The following is an 18542-nucleotide window of genomic DNA, read 5'->3' as shown; positions in this document are numbered from 1 at the left end:
GAGCGATGGCCGCGGCCCGCCCGCCGCTCGCCTCAGGAGGCCGCCGCCCGCCCAAAGCCCGCCTCGCGCGGCCGCGTTCCCGCCGCCCCCGCGTTCCCGCCGCCCCCGCCCGGGTTTACCTCAGCGCCGGGCCCAGGGCAGCCCCTCAGGCCAGGCCCGGCCTCTCCAGCCTTGCCGGGTACGAACATAAGGGCTCGCTCCGAACAGCGCAAACGAGGTTTTATTCGGAATTCGTATGAAACAAGTGCAAAATTTAACGTATGCTGTCCTTATGGCACAGATGTTAAAACATTATGGCAATATCCCCATATTCACGCTGATACAAAAATATTACAAAACGACCCCTTTCCACCTGTTCAGTATAAACTTTGGTTCAACAACATCAGATACATAATGTGTTACCTATGTCCATACAGCCAAACAAACATGGATCGAGGCCAATTCTTTATTCCCCATGCAAAAGTTAGGCCTAGTAGTAGAAAGTCTGGGACCACACTGTACAAAAAGAACCTGGGATAAAGATTTCTCGTAGGCAACTTGATCCTTTTATTTGAGTCCTCACCCACACAGTGCAAGACTTTTTCTGAGGCTTTTACCCATCAAGGTGACAAGTGATGGGCTGCACAGAACTCGCTTTGCAGAACAGCACCTTTCAGAAAGGTCCTCACTACAGGGAAAGAAAAGGGCTAATACTCCCAGTCCCCACTTCTAATCCTCTCTTCTCCCATAATATTAAATATCACTGTGGCTTCTGAAAGATTGAAGCAATAACTGTGGGCAGAACTCAGAATAAACAGTTAACATTTTCAGTGCAATTTTAAATATGGCCAAAAAGAGGACATTGCATTGCTATGTATAGATTTACATTTCATAATCCTTCTGGAATAGATACTGAAGACAGACGCTGCTTCGGTTGCATTGCTGAATTGTTCCCAAAGTGCATGAGATGAGAGCTTGCTTACGTATGTGATTAGTAATGAACGTTTAATATGATGAAAAGTCTTTCAGATAACTTAAAAGTAATCATTCAAGAAAATAAACAGCCTCAACAAGAAAAAAAAATGCCTACACACTGGTTTTAGGACAAGCACTAACAACTTTTTTTTTTTAAGAATAAAATTAATTTACAACATTAGTTTATCAAGAAAAATGTACATTTTTTATCTATATACTTTACAAGATGCTCCAGATCTGCTATGTAGTTCTATGGGAGGTATATATTACAGAATTTGGCTGCATTATAAGGCAATCAGTGAAAAACACTTTGTCCAACAAGAAGGTGAGATCCAACCACATCATTATTTGCAGACAATTCCAAACATTTCTGCCAACAGCAACCAAACTACGCCGTATCATCTTTGTTAAAATGTAAAGAAATGTGCTTAAAAGAGAAAGGCGTAAACTTGTATCCTCCACCAGAGTAGAATTTGTTCTGAAATTCCACCCTGAAACGAGACCAAAAAAAAAAACCCAGAATCTGTATATTAATCCAAAAGGACCGGTTGTCAGAGAATAGAACTGTGCAACACAAGAGGCTGAACAAAACCAATCCTAATCCTGGCACTTATGCTTTCTATGCAGCTATTTAACCTTCCTATCACAGACCCAGGCAAATTTGATGTTTCCCCTGAGACCCAAACAGACTGACATTGTGCTGTAATGGCTCGTTTCTCACTTCTGTTTTACTAATTTGAGTTAGTTGCAGTTAATTGTTTTGTAAACATACACTATCATGAGGACAATACTCTGTAATGCGTACAGCTCTACCTCATGTTCATATACTATATGTCTGCCTTTTCTTATACTGTAAATTTCATCAGGCTTCAAACTAAATATTCTCTGAATCTACCCAAATGTGCAGAACTTGTGATACTAAGAAAGGATTGAAATACTTAAGGGTTGGCAGCCCCACTTGAGCAAAAGTTTTGATCATTACTATAAATGTTGAACCAAATAAATAAAATAGGTTGAAGCTATTTAGTGATATAACCAGACTGAAATTAAAAATACTTACCCACTTTATTAATATTCTACAGTATGAAAAGTTGCAATACTATAAATCAAATGTACTCATAGTTTGCACCAAAATCAACTCTGAATGTGGTTGAGGTTAATATGCATCATAAGCCAATATAATATTTTAATTTACTGAAAATATTCCAGAGGAACAATTACATTCATCTCAAGCCATTTATTTACTATTATTAAATACATCTATTACAGTAGCATGAGGCTGTTGAATTTTACACTTTTCTTTTTAATAAGGCACCTAATATTTTGACACAAAAATTCCTCTTAAACAAACCAGTATACACTAAAGGGGTATAAAGAAAAAATTAACTTACCAGTGAAGTCGTATAGCATGGAGAAAAGCAGAAAGCCCCTCCATGACCAAAAGAATAAAAACTGTTAGCACAGCAAAAAAGGCTAGAACAGGGACTAGCAGTAAGACACCATACGTTGTATCCACACGAAGACCCACTCTCATCACCATTTGCCATAGAACTTCTGATAACTCTATTAAAAACAAGTTTTCATAATTAATCTTGATACTGCACACATTCACCCAGTGAGCTACTCTGACCTGTATTCTAGCTTAAACAATATTACAGGATCTGCTGAAGATGGGAACTATAAGCAATCCCCCAGCCCAGTTAGTTGCCCCGCTTCCCTCCCCTGAAATACTTAAATGTATACTTAAAGTTTCAAAATAAGATCTACTGATGGCAACATTCTACACCATGACACTAGATTAGCAAGTGCCTAAATACCTGCCAAACAGGTCAATCAATGGAAAATAGGAAATGGTACTGTGACTACTGCTACACTGTTACGTGAGGTAACACTGTGCTCACTCAGCCTCTTTACAACAGAGCAATCAATGAAGAAAATTACTAGATTCCAAACAGTAAGTCACATTTTTAGTTTGAAGGCTTTCTATAGATCATGATTAGTTTAAATGGGAAATTCTTTAAAACTAAGAAAAAAATAATTTCATATTAGCATCACTTCAACAGGCCAGCCTCCCCCTATTGGCATTAAAAATCAAGACATAAAAAAACCAACCAACCAAAAAAAACCCACTTACGTGCATGAGCAAGACTTAGTGCCCAGAGTCTCAGATACGAGGCTGTATTAGAAATACATCCTAGACAGTATTCAATGGTATGAATTGCTTGATTCATAAAAACATCTGCAAAATTAAGCTGAAATAGAAAAATACATTTGCATCCATTTAAACAACATAGTACGAACGAGAGAACAAAAACATTAATCTGCACATCTTAATATATGTGTTTAAGATCCTTATTACAGAGACAACATTAAAAAAAAAAAATCAGGTGCCACAGTTTTCCAGTTAGTTTCCCCAATTACCTTGTTGACAGATAAAAATGAATGCAATTTTATGTTTTCCACAAGGAATGTGATCTAATGCTTGAAAACTCCAGAGTAGTAAAACTCTAGGCATGGTTCTAATTCCCACTCTATTGAGGTTACAAGTTTACATTTTGCATATTTAAAAGCAGGATTAATTATTAGTAATGCTAGTGATAGAAAAGTAGCTACATTAATACTGTAAACTCTAAATATAAGTACTTGTCACTAACAAAGAGTTCCAAGACTAGTATTACTGCAAATTTCAACACTTACTTTGCATGGGACTATGACACATTTTATTTAAGCAAAAAATTCTTCTATTTTCTATACATACGAAGCAAGAGCCTACTACCCCAGTGAAGCAAGGACTACACATAGTCTGCACACTGGGAAACTGAAGCAATTTTTTGTCTTTCAATCCACATGAAATCAGTGGAATCAGTCAAGACCTTTAAAAATTTGCCCAAACCAAACAGCAGCAATAGCTGGGGACTAGGAATGCTGCCTGTGTCTCCCAACCCCCATTAGCAATAATCCTCATCACAAGATGTAATTTGCAGACATAAAAAGACTTTGGTCTGGATGAAAAGCCAAGATTAATTAACAGGAAGCTGGGCAGTCATCCTTACTTGCTTTAATTTTAAGAATCCATAAAACCATACAAAACCCAGGATTTTTATCCCACTCTTCAATTTAAGAAAAACTTTAGTCTTAGATGCAAAATCTATAGACTCAAATAAAGCACTCTCCTGTTCTCCACTACAGATAGACTGTGCTTTACTATAGCAATCTGAATACATGATAAATAATGATAAAACATCAATAAATAAAAGTAAGTAAATAGCATTCAGGCATCAAGGTCTTTGTAAAGGCTTGGCTGATTTTTCTGAATACTTCCAGGGACTCAATGTACAGGTTATCTTCTCGATTTCCCACTTCTAATTTGCTTTTCAGGACATACAAACTAGAGATTAAGTAAAAACATTACCTCTTCTCCATCCCCCTCTCTGTGCCCACTGTCTGAATGACTGCTTCCTTCTTCCACATCATGACATCTCAGCAGAGAAAGTTCTTCTTCACTTTCTTTTCGAATTAGCTTGTAGCCACTCTGCAAAATGGAAACACATCATGTCTTTGTTAAGAGGACTGCTAGTGTCATTTTAAAAATTTATTTAAAGTAGTCAAAGTCAAAAAGAGAGCTCAAGGAATAAAGCACTATTACATGTTACAGTCAAAACCCTTCCAAGTTGAGTAGAAATATCTAGTAAGGACATTACTCTCTATGCAATACAATACCAGCTGAATTATTCCATACTGAAGAAATGTGTGTCTCAATACTTACCCTGTACATTCTAATGCCTCGGCCTCCACTGTGCAACCAATATAAATAAAGTGGTTTACCAAAAAGCATTACAGGAACAGACAGAAAAGCAATACTAAGTAAAAACCTCTGCAAAGCAACCTGTTTGAGGGGAAAAGAAAAAAAATTGGATTAGATCACAAATTCAAAAGTAGGAAAAGCCTTCCCAATTTCCTCTAAAGGCCTGTCTGAGCTTAAGAAAAGTACTACTGATTTCAGTGGGCATGTACTCCAAACTGAACATGCACATAAGTATTTTACTTAATCAGGCCCTTAAACTGGGTTACAGACACCCAGCATCTTCAGGCCTGGGTTCTACATTAAGGCATTACTGGCACTCAGTTCAGTAAGATTATTTACAGCACATAGAAAAGCATCAAAATTAAAACCATGAGACACTGTTCTCTAGTTTCAATTTTAACCTGGGAGATACTGTTCTAGAAACAGGTATTTTCACAAGTCACTATGTAAAAATCTTATGACCACTTAAAGTGTAAATATGTTATTTAATCATAAGGTTTATTGAATTTCCCCTTAGTCTGATACGTTCCCCTTCCCAGCGGAACACTGAGCTATCAGCCTTTCATGACTGGTGAAGTGTTACCTGCAGAGAGAACACAGGATCTTCACAAGCTTGTAAGAACACGACTAACCTGTCCAGTGTAGAAGACCTCTGTTTCACCACCAGGAAACAGGAACATGTTAATAAATTGAATCAGAATACTAGGAGCAGATGTAGAGTCCTCTGCAGAGTACGCTAACCATTTAAAGAAGATCATAAAAACAAGGTAGCCAAAGATGCACATCATGAATAGAAGTTCAGGAAGAAAAACCAAATAAATATTATACTTCTTCTTGAAATGCCTAAAAGATAAAAATGGGGGAAAAAAATGAAAAATAAGTTTAAAAAAGAAAGATCAAGATAAATAACTGGCCCAATCATGATTTCAATAAATAGAATAGTACCCAGCACTTTCAAACAGCAAGACTGAAATTATAATCCAGAACTGATTTCTTCATATTCAGTGAATTTTAATCAGGTATGTCAGTGGAAATCAAGACCATAAGAAGCATGTATCTCTATTTAGAAACAAGTGAAAACAAAATCTTATACTCATCAGTGTCTTCAGATTTTTTGGCATAACACTGATCATCATCTTATGTATGTGATGGAAGACCTCTGTCTTTTTAAGAACAGTTTTCACAATCACTGTTATTCATCTTTTAAAAAACTGTTACAGTTTCTCTTTGCAGATGAACTGTTATAATTCAAGACTAGACAAAAACTATGTTAATAGTATCTTAACTTCTTGTACTTACAAGTGGTTAAATACCCCCAATACAACTCCAAATGTCATGTGAGTCACTCCAAAAATCACAGACATTTTCATTTTGAAAGAATTTAAAAAACTGAGACGGTTGCTTGCCAAATTCCAGATCTAAAGAAAAGACAAAATCAGCATTAAAAAACCAGTGTAATAGAAGAAATAAAACAGTATCCTTTTCCTACTGGAGACCAGAATTCTACTTCAAATGGGGATCACAACTGAAATTTGAGTTTCATGTAAATAGTTAAACCTTTGACTCATTAAGGGAAAAGCTCTTTTTGAATGGAGAATGCCAGCAGAAATGTATTTTCTCATAATATGTTTATCTTCCTAATATGCATACCAAAATCTAATTTACAAATGACTGATGATCACAAATGGACAATTTAAAAGAATAAAACTAACCGGATCAATTCCAAAGGGATAAGCTCCATTGTATACACCAGTAACATTTGGATCCAGTGTTAAAAACTGATTAGACTTCAGATCCTCAAGACTGCGGAGAAAGCAAAACACAATCAGATCTGACATTGTTTAAACATAGCGACAACATTCACTTTCAGTTCTGCAGGACACTACTCCTGCTTTCCTTTAAATGACTAGCTCACTCACTGTCAGACTTTAAAAGAAGAATAAAAGGATTTCTAAGCACAAAGGGTCTGGCCAACAAAAACAATAGCAAAAAAAAAAAATTCTAGAAACTCACAATCTGGGCTTAATTCACACTAATTGTCTTTGAAAGGAAAGTTTCTGGATTTTTTCCCCCCACTCCCCTAGAATGGAAAGTTTCATTTAAAAAGCTCACAATTTGCTTTTATATACAATTCACTATCAAACACCCAAAGAATAATCGATATCTTTCTTCCCTCTTGCATTTGGATGAGTTTCCACTCTAACTTCATATATTTTTTAATTAACACAGCACTCACAACCTGTTCACATTTTAACCAAAGTCAGCGGTTTTGACTCTACTATTTTAAGCCACTTCCTGGTTTTGAGGCAAAATGAGATGCAAACTGTGAACATTTAAAAACCAAAGGGCCATGACACCTCAAAACAATGAGGTTATCCCACTCTGTGAAAAGGTAGGTTTGACAATTCACATAGTAAAAAAAAAAAGTTAGCTATCAAGAAAAGCCGTGCAGAGACTAATTATTGCTAGGTAATTAATTTATTTCATTGTTAGTTTCTTTACAGTAGATGCTAATGCTGCTTGGCTACTCATTCCAGAAGCGTGACCTAGGACAAATTTCTCCAAAATTAGCCCTGTGTTTTCTATTCCTCTCAGAATTCGATATATATATTCAAAAACCCTTCCTGGAAAATAAAGTAATTGGAGACAAACTGAAACTGTTAGCATAATGACAAACCATAACATGGGAGGCAGAGGGCTTTTTATGAATAAAAAGAATACACCACAAGACTTTCTGTTAGGGTTTTACAATACTACTGAAGTCTCCAGCCATTCATAAGAACACCTTTGTGAGACCACAAGAAAAAAAAAAAAGCAAAACACACGTAAGAAGGTTTAGAGACTGAATAAAGCCTCATAAAATTAGGTGCAAGTTCTTACTACCAATGAAAAGATACTATGCCAGCTGCAGTTTTTAATCACTAGAAGTTATTAGCTAGCATATAGCATTAGGATATTGCAACAGAATTTGTTCCAGGACTGATTGTCATCTATACCAAATCATAAAATTCTAGGAAATGTTCCAGGTGACTGAGGACATGTAAATCCAGTAAAGCAGCGTTGATAAACACGAGATTAACATGAAAGATTGACTGAGTTAAATATAATCAAATTCTAATAGTGGTTTTGCAAGAAACTGTGTTCTCTGTGGATTACCCAATTTAAGATAGTGAGCAATTTGATTTTTTGTTTTGTTTTTAAATAACTATTATAGCCTTTTTTTTTTTATTCTAAGTGTAGATGTATCACTTAGCCCTTAGCACACTAGCACTGGCTACCTTAACAACTAGGTTTTGCTATATTTCACTACATTTACTTACTACTTTCAATAAAAGGATTGTTAAAATGGGTGAGCAAAAGGGTTAAACTGTTGCAGGAAGTACATTTTTGTTTTAATGGTATACGAAGCAGAGGCATGCTACTCACCTCCAAACCTTCTGTTCGAACATTGCTGAAACATTCCATCCAGAACCAAATATATTTAATGACTTCGAAAAACAGTCATTATAGATCAATCCAGTGTATACAGAAAACAGACCCATTAATAAAATAACATAGCGGCCTTCAAATAACATTTTCATTATCTGTAAGTATTGGAAAAAAGAAAAACTAGAGAATATCATCTGCTATGTGAACAATCATTATCTAGACATTTCTAAGAGAAACACATTTTTGGCCATACAAAGACTTCTGAAAACTAAAAATTCTTGGGAACAGTCATTAAGGAATATGAAGAAACCTAAGGCCAAGCAAAATGTAACACAGGAAATTTTGCTTTAAGCATGTGAATACGCAATTTACAAACGTCAGTCACCAAATGGCTGCAGTTCATCTCCCCACATTCACAGCTTTATGTCAAGTGATTTATATGCAAAGGTTTATATGCGTTAAGAAACAGAGCTAGCAGCAAGAAGCATATTCTGAAAGACAACTGTGGTTTAAACTGAATGCAGAGATCTGAAGTCCCCATACAAGCTCCCATGATACAAATTGAGACTTTTCTTACTGGCATCGTTACACTAACGAACAGCCTTTTTAAGCCATGTTTCCTTCCCAGGACTAGTTTTCAGGAAGTTACTCATTTGCAGCCATTCTTAATTAAATATAATTCTAATGAGAAATGCAGGTGTTCCCGCATTCCAACCCCATATCATTAAAAAACTAGTTAAAGTTAAGTTTAATCAATTTCAAGCTACAACTCCTTTTCAGAAACAATAAAAGATGGAATTTGAAAAATCATTTTCTCCTCATGTTAGTCACTATAGCCACATTTTGTAAAAACACATACATCACTAAGGACCCCTAGCAGAAGGAAAGACAAGCCCAACAGTATCAACTAGTTTTTGACAGTCTTTCATTCTTACTTGATTCTTTCCGCCCTTTCAAAAAAAGTGAATAGTTTAAGATACCGCATTAATTTCAAGGAATATGGCAACTTTAAACACAAAAAATCCTGAAAGAAAGGAAAAAAGCAGTCTAATACATGTGCAATAAATAGTACTTTTCAAAAACACAGTAACTATTCAATTGAAATTATCTTGCTAGATGAGGAAAAAATTATTTGTAAATCCTTTTACCTCATCTTGTGATCTTCGTAATCTAGGGTGGTTTTCATACAGTATTGTCAGGAGTGCAAATATGAACATTAGTAGACCATGACCAAAGTCCCCAAACATAACCGCAAACAAGAAGGGAAAAGTGATGATGGTATAGAGAGCTGAAATGACAACATAACAGATTTCAGGCACACAGCACAACAGATGATGTTGCTATCTGAATTATGCCTAGGCAATTCAATTACTTTAACCTCCCAAACTATTTTCAGCTTTAAGTTTGAAAGACATTTCACCCCCTACTAATAGACCTTTCCCCCACGCTATAAATTTAACTCAGTTTAAAGCTTGCTTATTGTGCATCCCTTAGTAATGACAACTCCACAGTTGAGTGTTAGCTGACAATTCCGAGAATAATATAAGCCCAGGAAATAAAAACCAAACAAATAGTTTTTCGTCCATGGCTATTTTGGCTCTGTATTATAATGTACATTCTCCTGTACAGCATGACATAGTTTAATGTCCTACGTATCTCTGTAGTTACGTTAACTGGGTTATACAAGCTGGATTTCTTCAAGTGATGAGCTCCACGCTTCAGTAAGATCTACAGCCATTACCAAAGTTTTCTTTTTTCCCCTAAATATCTTGTCTCATTCAAGGTAAAACATATAAAGAAACATTACACAGTTGTTATCAGCACCTTTAATGCTAAAATAACTTACAAAATCAAATCCCATCTTACTGCTTGGAGCACCATTTGTACTTTTGATGAGCTACTGAAATTTTAAACCAGCATGGTTTAAAATGGTTTAAATAAGCAGCATGGTTGTCACCATTTTGCCTCTACTAGCATCCACTTCAGCACAGTATTTAAACACATAACAAGGCAAGCAGTAATGATAGCATAGATTTCAGAAGGACCAACCTGGATTAACTTCCCCATAGTTTCCAACTCCATAAGCATCCACAATGTTTTGGAACCCTGAGGTGAATTTATTGGTACGTATCAAAGTTGGAGGAGGTTGTGTTGTTGGGATAGTATTCATGAATGAAGAAATTGTAGCTCCACTCTTCCTCTAATTAGACAGAAAGAAAATAGATTCATATAAAAATTCAGTTGATGCTTAATTTAAACAAAGGGAAAATATTTCCTCTATCAGCAGTTTCACTGATCCCGAAACATCCCTAAATTAAGCCCCAAGTTTAACATTTATCCCTTTGTGCCTTCTTAAAAAGATTACATTAATCTGTTCCTCTAAAAACACTGCTTATGTACAGTGTTCTGATCTTTACTTTATATGAAATATCAGATGAGACTCATCAGTCAATATTACAAAACAAAGATTTGTTACTAAAAATTCTCCCTTATAAAACAAAAGGACAGAGCTGCACTCAACACAAGGGCGTTAGCACCTTCTACTTGACTGCAAAGAGCATTGTGAGCCCAGACTTGTGTGCAACACAGGAGTTATTCAAGAAAGAAAGAAAAAAAAAAACCACTACCACCCACAACACTAAATAAAGGAAGGCTCTGATGATAAAGAAATTGTTTGATATGAGTTCACAGAGACCCAGACCTGTCTGTGTCTACTTTTAGCCTATTTTAAATAATTATTTTCTTTCCTTATCTGTATAGTTAGTTCGAGACAAAAGTTTTAACATCAGTGAGCATTCAGCTGACTTACTGAACCTTCCTCCAACGCATGGCGCAAATTTTGCAGATCAGCCACTGGACACCAAACCTCAGCAATTAAACATTTATTTGTGACATCAAAACTGCACAGGTTGAGTACATGATAAATGGCTTTCATCTTCTTCACTTGGATAACCCATGTATAGATGGATTCAGACGCTTTACACAAGACTTGGCGTAAGTAATCCTCCGTTTTATGCAGCACCTTTGTCCAAGAAAAAACCAGAAAGATTTCACTGAAAACATAACAGTGGTTCTGTTAATCACAGTAAGAGCACCTAGTATTTGTCCAGTGCCAGATCACTTTTGTAGGAGGACACATGAACCACTGCTTAAAACAGAAGGCAATGCCAAGTGCCCTGAAATTTAACAGATACATGGAACACAAGACCGGGGACACGGCATACAGTCATCTTCAGATCCAAAGCTGTATGTATTTTAGAAACATAGTCATGTAGTTACTGCTGTGATTCGTCAAATGATTTCCTATAGTGCAATAACTACAGCAAAGGGAATACTGTTATTTACTCACAGTGTGAAGATCCTGAATACGAACATTTAGTCCTTCAACAACTGCGTTGCGCTCCTCCATGTTATTTGGATAGGGATAGACATGACAGTGATAGCTACAGAAAAACAGAAGTTTGTGTAAATAACCAAACTAAAACAAAACAAATCACCCAACCCCATGCCCTAGTCAAATTTGCAACACACCATTTAAGAACCACAGAACAGATGCAACTAAAGAGTCAGTATTTTGCCTTTACTTACTAAGGACTGCAGATAAAATGATTCATACATTTATTTGTGTATTGCATAATTATAAAGCTAGATGCAGTGGGAGGGAGGAGGAACAAATTTAACTTCAAAAACCTTGCCTAAAGATCAACACTTACAAGCAAGGGGAGCAGGGGGAAAACTAAGAAAATAACCTGGGGTAAAGAGAAATTACATATATTATTTTTACTTCTTACCAATCACAAATCTTCTTAACTTTCTGGCCAATTTGCTCACCCCAATAGGACACTAAAAAAACAAACCATTTTGTGGTCTCACCCTAAAAACCAAAAAAAGTTAAGTTGATGAAGTTTGTTTTTAACCAACAACTCCACAGTGATATAGAGCAAAATAACAAATTTGAACAATTAGATAAAGCTGTGATAGCAGCACTAACCTTCCACTATTTTAGTGACAATGAAAAAATAACACTCCTGTGACAACAGCTCTCTTTTTTTTGATACGTTAGAGAAAAACAGAAAAAGTTTTCAGGGAAAATAAAAGAGATATATTTTACCATCTCAGAATTATTAGTAACAAAAAAGTTTTAAAAGATTAAAATGTTACAAATGAGAATTGAAGCAAAATTTAAGAGTGACAGATCAGGCAGACATAATTGCTGATTTACAAAAAGTGAATTTTCTAAGTTCAGAGAAAAAACTTCATAGACCAACTGCACTCCAGAATTTTTTCCTTAACTACTAAATAAACAAATAAAATTACTATTAAAAGGTAATGCACTGTACAAACCTAGTTAATAAATATCCAAGCAGCCATTTATGCCACATATTTTGATCAAGGTAGACAATCATAAAGTCACTACTATTCCACAATAAAGTTCTGCACTCATCAAGCTGAACCATGATAATTTAATTGCCATTCCTATTGTCATGGTGGCATCAAGACCTCTAATTTTAAAGTCTCACAAGTTCTAATACTTTAAAATAGTATTGCCTCTAAGGACACAGGGAAATCATTTACATTCATTGCAGGCCGAGCTGAGCAGCAATTCTTCCAAGTCTTATGAAAAGTGCGACCAAAATAAACTGAGAGTTACAATGTTTACTCACTGTATCGGGGTCTTCCAGACACTCATCCAACTCTGCATATGTAAGAATAGTATAGCCTTTACAGACTCTCCACAGCATTTTTTCAAATGCTTCAACTTTTCCTATGTGAACTAACCCAGATATGAATCTATGGAAAAAGAAAAAATTGAAAAATAAGTTAAAATCCACAAGAAAAATTAAAAACTCAAAGTACATCATCACTCCGGATCACATAGTCACAATAATTTAACATCTGCCATCTCTAGAGAAGGAAGCGTCACCCTAAACAGGAAGTCACTAGTATGTAAAATACAGACACAATTCCTATTTGGAGAACAAACAGACTGTAGGCCTGAGCACACAAATTGAATTATATCTGACATTATTTCTTTCTGTGATAGAAAGGTTCTTAACCTTTATTTGGTAAGATACCCTCTCATAATGGTGTTGTAGAGAACAGCATCTGTACGTTTTAAAGGCAAGTAGGCAATACCATTAATAATGTTACCTTTACAACTGACACTGCCAGGTGATTAAAACACTAGGTGTTTATCCTAGAAAAAAAAAGTTTGAACAGTAGAAGAAAGTACTGATTTAGAGCATTTAGAGATTTTCCTTAACACACATACTTGGTTTGATGGAAGTTTTGTGACAGATTTTTGGTGCTGTCCTACCTACCTCTTCAAATAATTCAATTTTGTTACAAAGGTACATTTCAGTCAGATTCCTACCCTGTCTAAAACTCTTTGGCTCATCTGAAATCACTAGAGTCACAGTACATACCATCTTTATGAAAACAGCCCATTATTTACAGCAGCTCATCAAGCAGTTTTGGAAAGGCACACACTGACAACCTGCCACAGATGGACTGAACCATACTTACCCCAGCTTGGCACCCAGTCTGTGCATACAGTTGTAATCCACTAATGGCTCATTTTCCACAGATGGAAATTCTTCATAATTTGCGTGTAAATGGGATTCATACTAGCAAATAAAAGAAGTATCTTAAATAGCTTTCAGAAAAAAACATTTTCATTCATTTATTATTCTAAAGAAGAAAAGCTAATTAAGTAAATTATTTCAATAAAAATATAAAACCCTTTCCTGTGTTCAATTCAGACAACAGAGAGACTTTGGGATCTGAAGTCCACTGCTGTTAGCAATTACAGTCAGTGTTGCAAAAGTTACACAGTAAATTTCTTAGCAGAATTTATGCATCAAAATAATACAAATATGCCTTCATTTTTAATTGGCATCAGCAGTAACATTCAAACAATTCAGAGAAATCCCAAAGTTTCCCTAAATTCAGGGCTGCATTTTGCTATGTATATGAACACAGCCTAGCACAAGAGCTTGCCAGCCAGGTTCCCCAGGTACTGAGCACAAATAATAACAAACAACCTACAGTGCTCTAAAATCCGACACCAAAGTCATGCACTTAACTAGAACTACTAACACAGAATGCAACAAAAATGTCACACGACACATAATCCTCGCCAAACAACATAAGCAGTACCTCAGCTGTTCTCCTGACAAATCTTTGCGTGACGTCTAACATGCATGTGTATTCAGTCAGTTCAAGCAGATTTTTCCTCAATTTTTCTTTGTTTTTAGTTACTTCCCTCAATTCTGTCTCCAGCTTCTGCAACTGTTCCTAAGACACAGAGAAAAAAATTACATAGAATCAGTCAGTGTTTTGGAAATCAGGGGAGAATTAATTTTAAGCACATGTTAATTTGCCACAATGATGGGAGTCTCCCAATTTCTTAACTCAAGCTCCACAGGTTTTATTCTTCAGTCTGCCAAAGATTGCTTTGTATCAAGTACACTTGATCCTCCACTGACATCTGTTAAGTCTGCTGTTCTGACTGTAAATTGTGTCTGAACTATAATGCAGACTTGGAATTAGAACTTCAGATAGTATAGGGCACAAAACACTTATTTATTCTGTTAACAGAATTACAGCAAAAAACAGAATGTCATTCAAAACCACGTTGTGCATTTCACAAGCTTCTAACGCAATACCAGAAAAAGCATTCAGAGAAAACAGCACCATGTTTTGCTATGCAACCAGCACTGGAACCTGCAGAGCCTTGGGCATATAAAACTCCCACACACCCTGGATATTTTGAATGCATGAAAAGAGCCTTAGGTAAGTCCCAAAACAATTAATGGGGTTGAAGGACTACATCTACGGACAACAATTTGCCTGAAACAGTATAATATGCCAATCCATCAAAATAAGAGAGATGACTGCAAACCCCATGAGTTAGTTTTGATCCTTTCACAGGAATTTTGTGTTAATATCAAATCCTCACTAGCAGTCTTTGAAATAACAATGGCAGGAAGAAAAAAAATACTGGACAAAACCGAAAGCAAATGCTTCTGCCCCTCCCATCACGCCCCTGTAACTTAACTCATAGGTAATAAGACAGCAAGTAATTCAGTTTGAAATACAGTTCCAAGATCCAGAGCTACACTTTTGGCATCTCTTGTGTGGAAAAGTTACCTGGATTTCCAAAATGTGTTTCAGCAAGGGGGCAGGAGGAGCAACATCTCCTTCAGGAAGTGGAATATCTGCTTTTTTAATTTCTTGTACTAAATACCCTGGATTGAGAAGAAAAACAGAATCAGAAAGGAAACAGTATTTCCTTATACTTCCTAGAATGCTGCATAGGTGACCTTCAGCTGTTATTGATAGTGCTGATCACACTGCAGCATCAGGCCCTAGCTACTTTGTTCATTTATTTTAGCAACAACACATACACACACACACACACCCTAGTCTTCAAAAAAAAGGGGGGCTTATGGAGTGCTAGGAATAAAATATACAGAACCTTTCTGTCTTGGAACTTTGCAGAAGTAAGCTATCTTCAGAGTCCTCTGACTGAAATTTTCCAACCACAAATACTTTTTAAGAAGCTTTTAATATTTCATAGTACCTCTTTGTCTCTTTGTTGCTGCAAAATATCACTTTCTGCTAATCATGTCAGCTGCCAAAAATTGACATTCTGCTCATTGACTCATGTTTGGAATAAAAAGTGTTCAAACAAGGCGGCTTAAGGAACCTTGACAACAAATGCAACTCATGCTGGGCAGGGAGGTTGCCAAAACAGCTACTGGGATGGTTTGGCATGACCAGCACATGCCTCTGATGAGAGATTCCAATAAAAAGAATCCTTCAATGGTAACTTTTCCTCAGGATACGTTGAAGAAATCTGCATCTTGGTTGTTATGCTCTACATACCCCTCTCTATTCATTAACTACCATGTGAATACAATTATTAACAACTCGAGGTATTTTTGAGGGTGCTTGAAAGTTCAACAGTATTGAGTTACATAACATGAAAAACAGGGTTTATCAAGGAAACATCCAGAGTAAAGCTTCCATTTTCCTAGCAGAGTTTTAAGCAGTCGATACTGAAAGGGTCTCAACTATTTATCAGCAACACATTAGCAACTTTTCCTCACCTCTGAGCTTGAAAAAACCTCAACCTATATTTAGCACATACATGTTGTAATGCAAGTAAACTTCACAGCTCACAAAGCCGAGAAACGGAGATCAGTGGTAAAACAATGTCACAGGTTGGCCAGAGTTTCCATATTCAATAATCCCACCAGACACAGCCCTGGACAAGCTGCTCTAGCTGCCCCTGTTTGAGCTGGAGGTTGACTAGGTGATCTCAAGAGGTCCCTTCCAACCTAGATGACTCTGTGATACACTCAAAACTGATACAGAATATCAAGACAAATTAAGGAATGTATTTGTATGTTTTGACCCAATTCAGTACTACAGTCAAGTCACCTCTGGCTCCAAAAATCTACACAAAGACATATGGGGTGTATGTATATGTATTTTTTGATATATATGAAATTTTTATAAGATTCTACAGCATTCAGATCATACATGATGAGATTTAAAAAACCTGTAGCTGAAACCTTCACTGTAGTTCCACTCCAGTAATGTAAACATTAATAATGCCACAGATGAGGAAGGGCAGACATTAAAATAAAGCTCACCAAGTATTCTTTCCATTTCTTCACACTTCTTCACTTCATTCACAAATTTTCTTTGAAATACACTTACATTTGGATTAAGCTGAAGGAAAAAGACAAAATGCTTATTAGGTATCCAAAACAGCAACCACCCCTAAAAAAACACAGCTGTTTCTGTGACTTCATGGAGACAATTTTGCATGTATTCTGCATGCTCTCTTTCTACAAAGTGCTTTTCAGCTGAGAAGGTATGAAAACCTAAAAAGATGAAAAAGTCTTCAAATAGCAAGGTTGGGTTTATTACAGCAGAATTATTAATGCCTTTTGCTAGTTTTACTCAAATAATTAAATAACTAGATCTACTGGAGAAATCATTCCTAATCTTATTTCTACAGTTTCAAAATACTGCTGAATGACTTCAAACTTTTCTACAAGCAAATTTTTTGTGATAGATTTCCACAGAATCTATTTGAAATGTTAAGTTTTGGAAAAATCTTTTTATGTACATCCCCATATTATAAGTATGCAAAGTCTCTGAATACTTATTTGGCTTTTAAATCAGAATCACTAATACATTATTTCAGGAATAAATGGTATGTCAGACACCTGGAATGGCGTCAAACTGTTAAACATAACACCCAGGTACTGATTCTTACAGATCCATCTTCTCCTACCTGCCATATTTACTAACTAGCTGTTAAGTTCTCCCAGCTTTCCTTGCAAAGATTTTTGCAACCTACATTTCTGAAGAATACTTAGAAGAAATTCTAAAGTCTCAGTCAGCAAGCAAAGATCATATAATTACGATGAGACAATGCAGAAATAAGGTTAATTATTACCTGACCCAATTTTATGTTAGTCAGGCATGTAGTTTCCTCCTAGGTGAATTGCTCCTCCAGGAACAGACATGTTTTACAAACCAGCAGTCTGTGATGTTGAAGAAATGAGCCTACAGAACAGCTAAGATGTTTCTAAATCTCTCAACGGAGTGGGCATATCTATTAGCTGTGCACATACACTCAGACTAAAGTCAGGGTGGCTTCTGAGTATTGGGCTCTCCCCCGGGATCTTACTGCAAAAAAAACCCAAGTTTACGCTACTTCTATGAGAAAGGTAGGGCAGAGTCACCCCAGAACGCCCCTCCCTAGAGCCTCGGGGAGGCTGGGGCTCCACACCGACTTTCCATCGCCCAACCTCGCTTGCACGCGAGTGCGATGTAAGGATTAACCATACCTCTGCAAGTCTGAGTCGGGGAAAGATGGGAAGAAAAGCTGCCTTGGAGCCTTGGAGCTCCACCGGAATGAAACCCACACCCTTCCGACGGCACCCACCCTGCCCGGCGCGGCCCACCCGCCGGGCCCCCTCGGGGTCCCTCTACCCCCCCCCCATTCTCCCAGAAAGCTCCGCCGGGCGCCCGGGCCCCGCGGCCGCTACTCACGTCTCGGAACTCGGCCAGGCCCCGCTCGCCCACCTCGCTGAGGCACTCGTAGGCCGAGCCGCTCTGGAGGAAGAGCTGCGCCAGGCACATCGGCTCGCCGCGGAACAGCGAGCCCATGGCGGGCCGGAGGGCAGCGGCGGGGCTCAGCGGGGCGGAGCGGCGCGGCGTCCGGCGGCAGCCCGCGGCTCGGCGGCCATGGCGGAGCGCCCCAGCCCGCCGCCGGCAGCGCGGCCAGCTGCTTCCGGGGGGCGGGGCCGCCGCCGCGGCCAACCGGCGG

At 37.3% G+C, this 18542-nt stretch overlaps 1 protein-coding gene across 2 annotated transcripts; it reads right to left on the bottom strand.

Moving 5' to 3' along the window:
• Positions 1-202: 202 nt before the first annotated feature.
• ATP6V0A2 (ATPase H+ transporting V0 subunit a2) lies at positions 203-18485 on the bottom strand. 2 transcript variants are annotated; one of them, XM_074843832.1, is made up of 20 exons: positions 18266-18485; positions 16852-16930; positions 15341-15438; positions 14348-14485; positions 13715-13815; positions 12853-12979; positions 11980-12062; positions 11538-11631; positions 10998-11210; positions 10238-10388; positions 9337-9476; positions 8186-8343; positions 6472-6562; positions 6059-6177; positions 5392-5602; positions 4721-4840; positions 4367-4486; positions 3089-3206; positions 2346-2517; positions 203-1445 (listed from the first exon to the last, which is right to left on the bottom strand). In XM_074843832.1, exons 1-20 carry the CDS (start codon positions 18380-18382, stop codon positions 1343-1345), a joined length of 2553 nt encoding a protein of 850 aa, XP_074699933.1. In that variant the 5' UTR covers positions 18383-18485; the 3' UTR covers positions 203-1342. The 2 variants fall into 2 exon arrangements, with proteins under 2 accessions (XP_074699933.1, XP_074699934.1); XM_074843833.1 differs by lacking the exon at positions 18266-18485 and adding an exon at positions 17667-18093.
• Between the last annotated feature and the right edge of the window lie 57 nt (positions 18486-18542).

This window comes from Strix aluco, chromosome 18 (genome assembly GCF_031877795.1).
Source record: "Strix aluco isolate bStrAlu1 chromosome 18, bStrAlu1.hap1, whole genome shotgun sequence".
NCBI lineage: Eukaryota > Metazoa > Chordata > Aves > Strigiformes > Strigidae > Strix > Strix aluco.
This window is presented reverse-complemented; position numbering and strand designations above follow the sequence as displayed.

Coding starts and splice junctions, on each gene's coding strand:
- ATP6V0A2 (XM_074843832.1), bottom strand. CDS start 18,382: ATGGGCTCGCTGTTCCGCGGCGAGCCGATGTGCCTGGCGCAGCTCTTC. Junction 12,980..13,714: donor AGACTGGGTGCCAAGCTGGG/GTAAGTATGGTT, acceptor CTTTTTCCATAG/ATTCATATCTGGGTTAGTTC. Junction 2,518..3,088: donor ACTAAGTCTTGCTCATGCAC/GTAAGTGGGTTT, acceptor TGTTTTTAATAG/AGTTATCAGAAGTTCTATGG.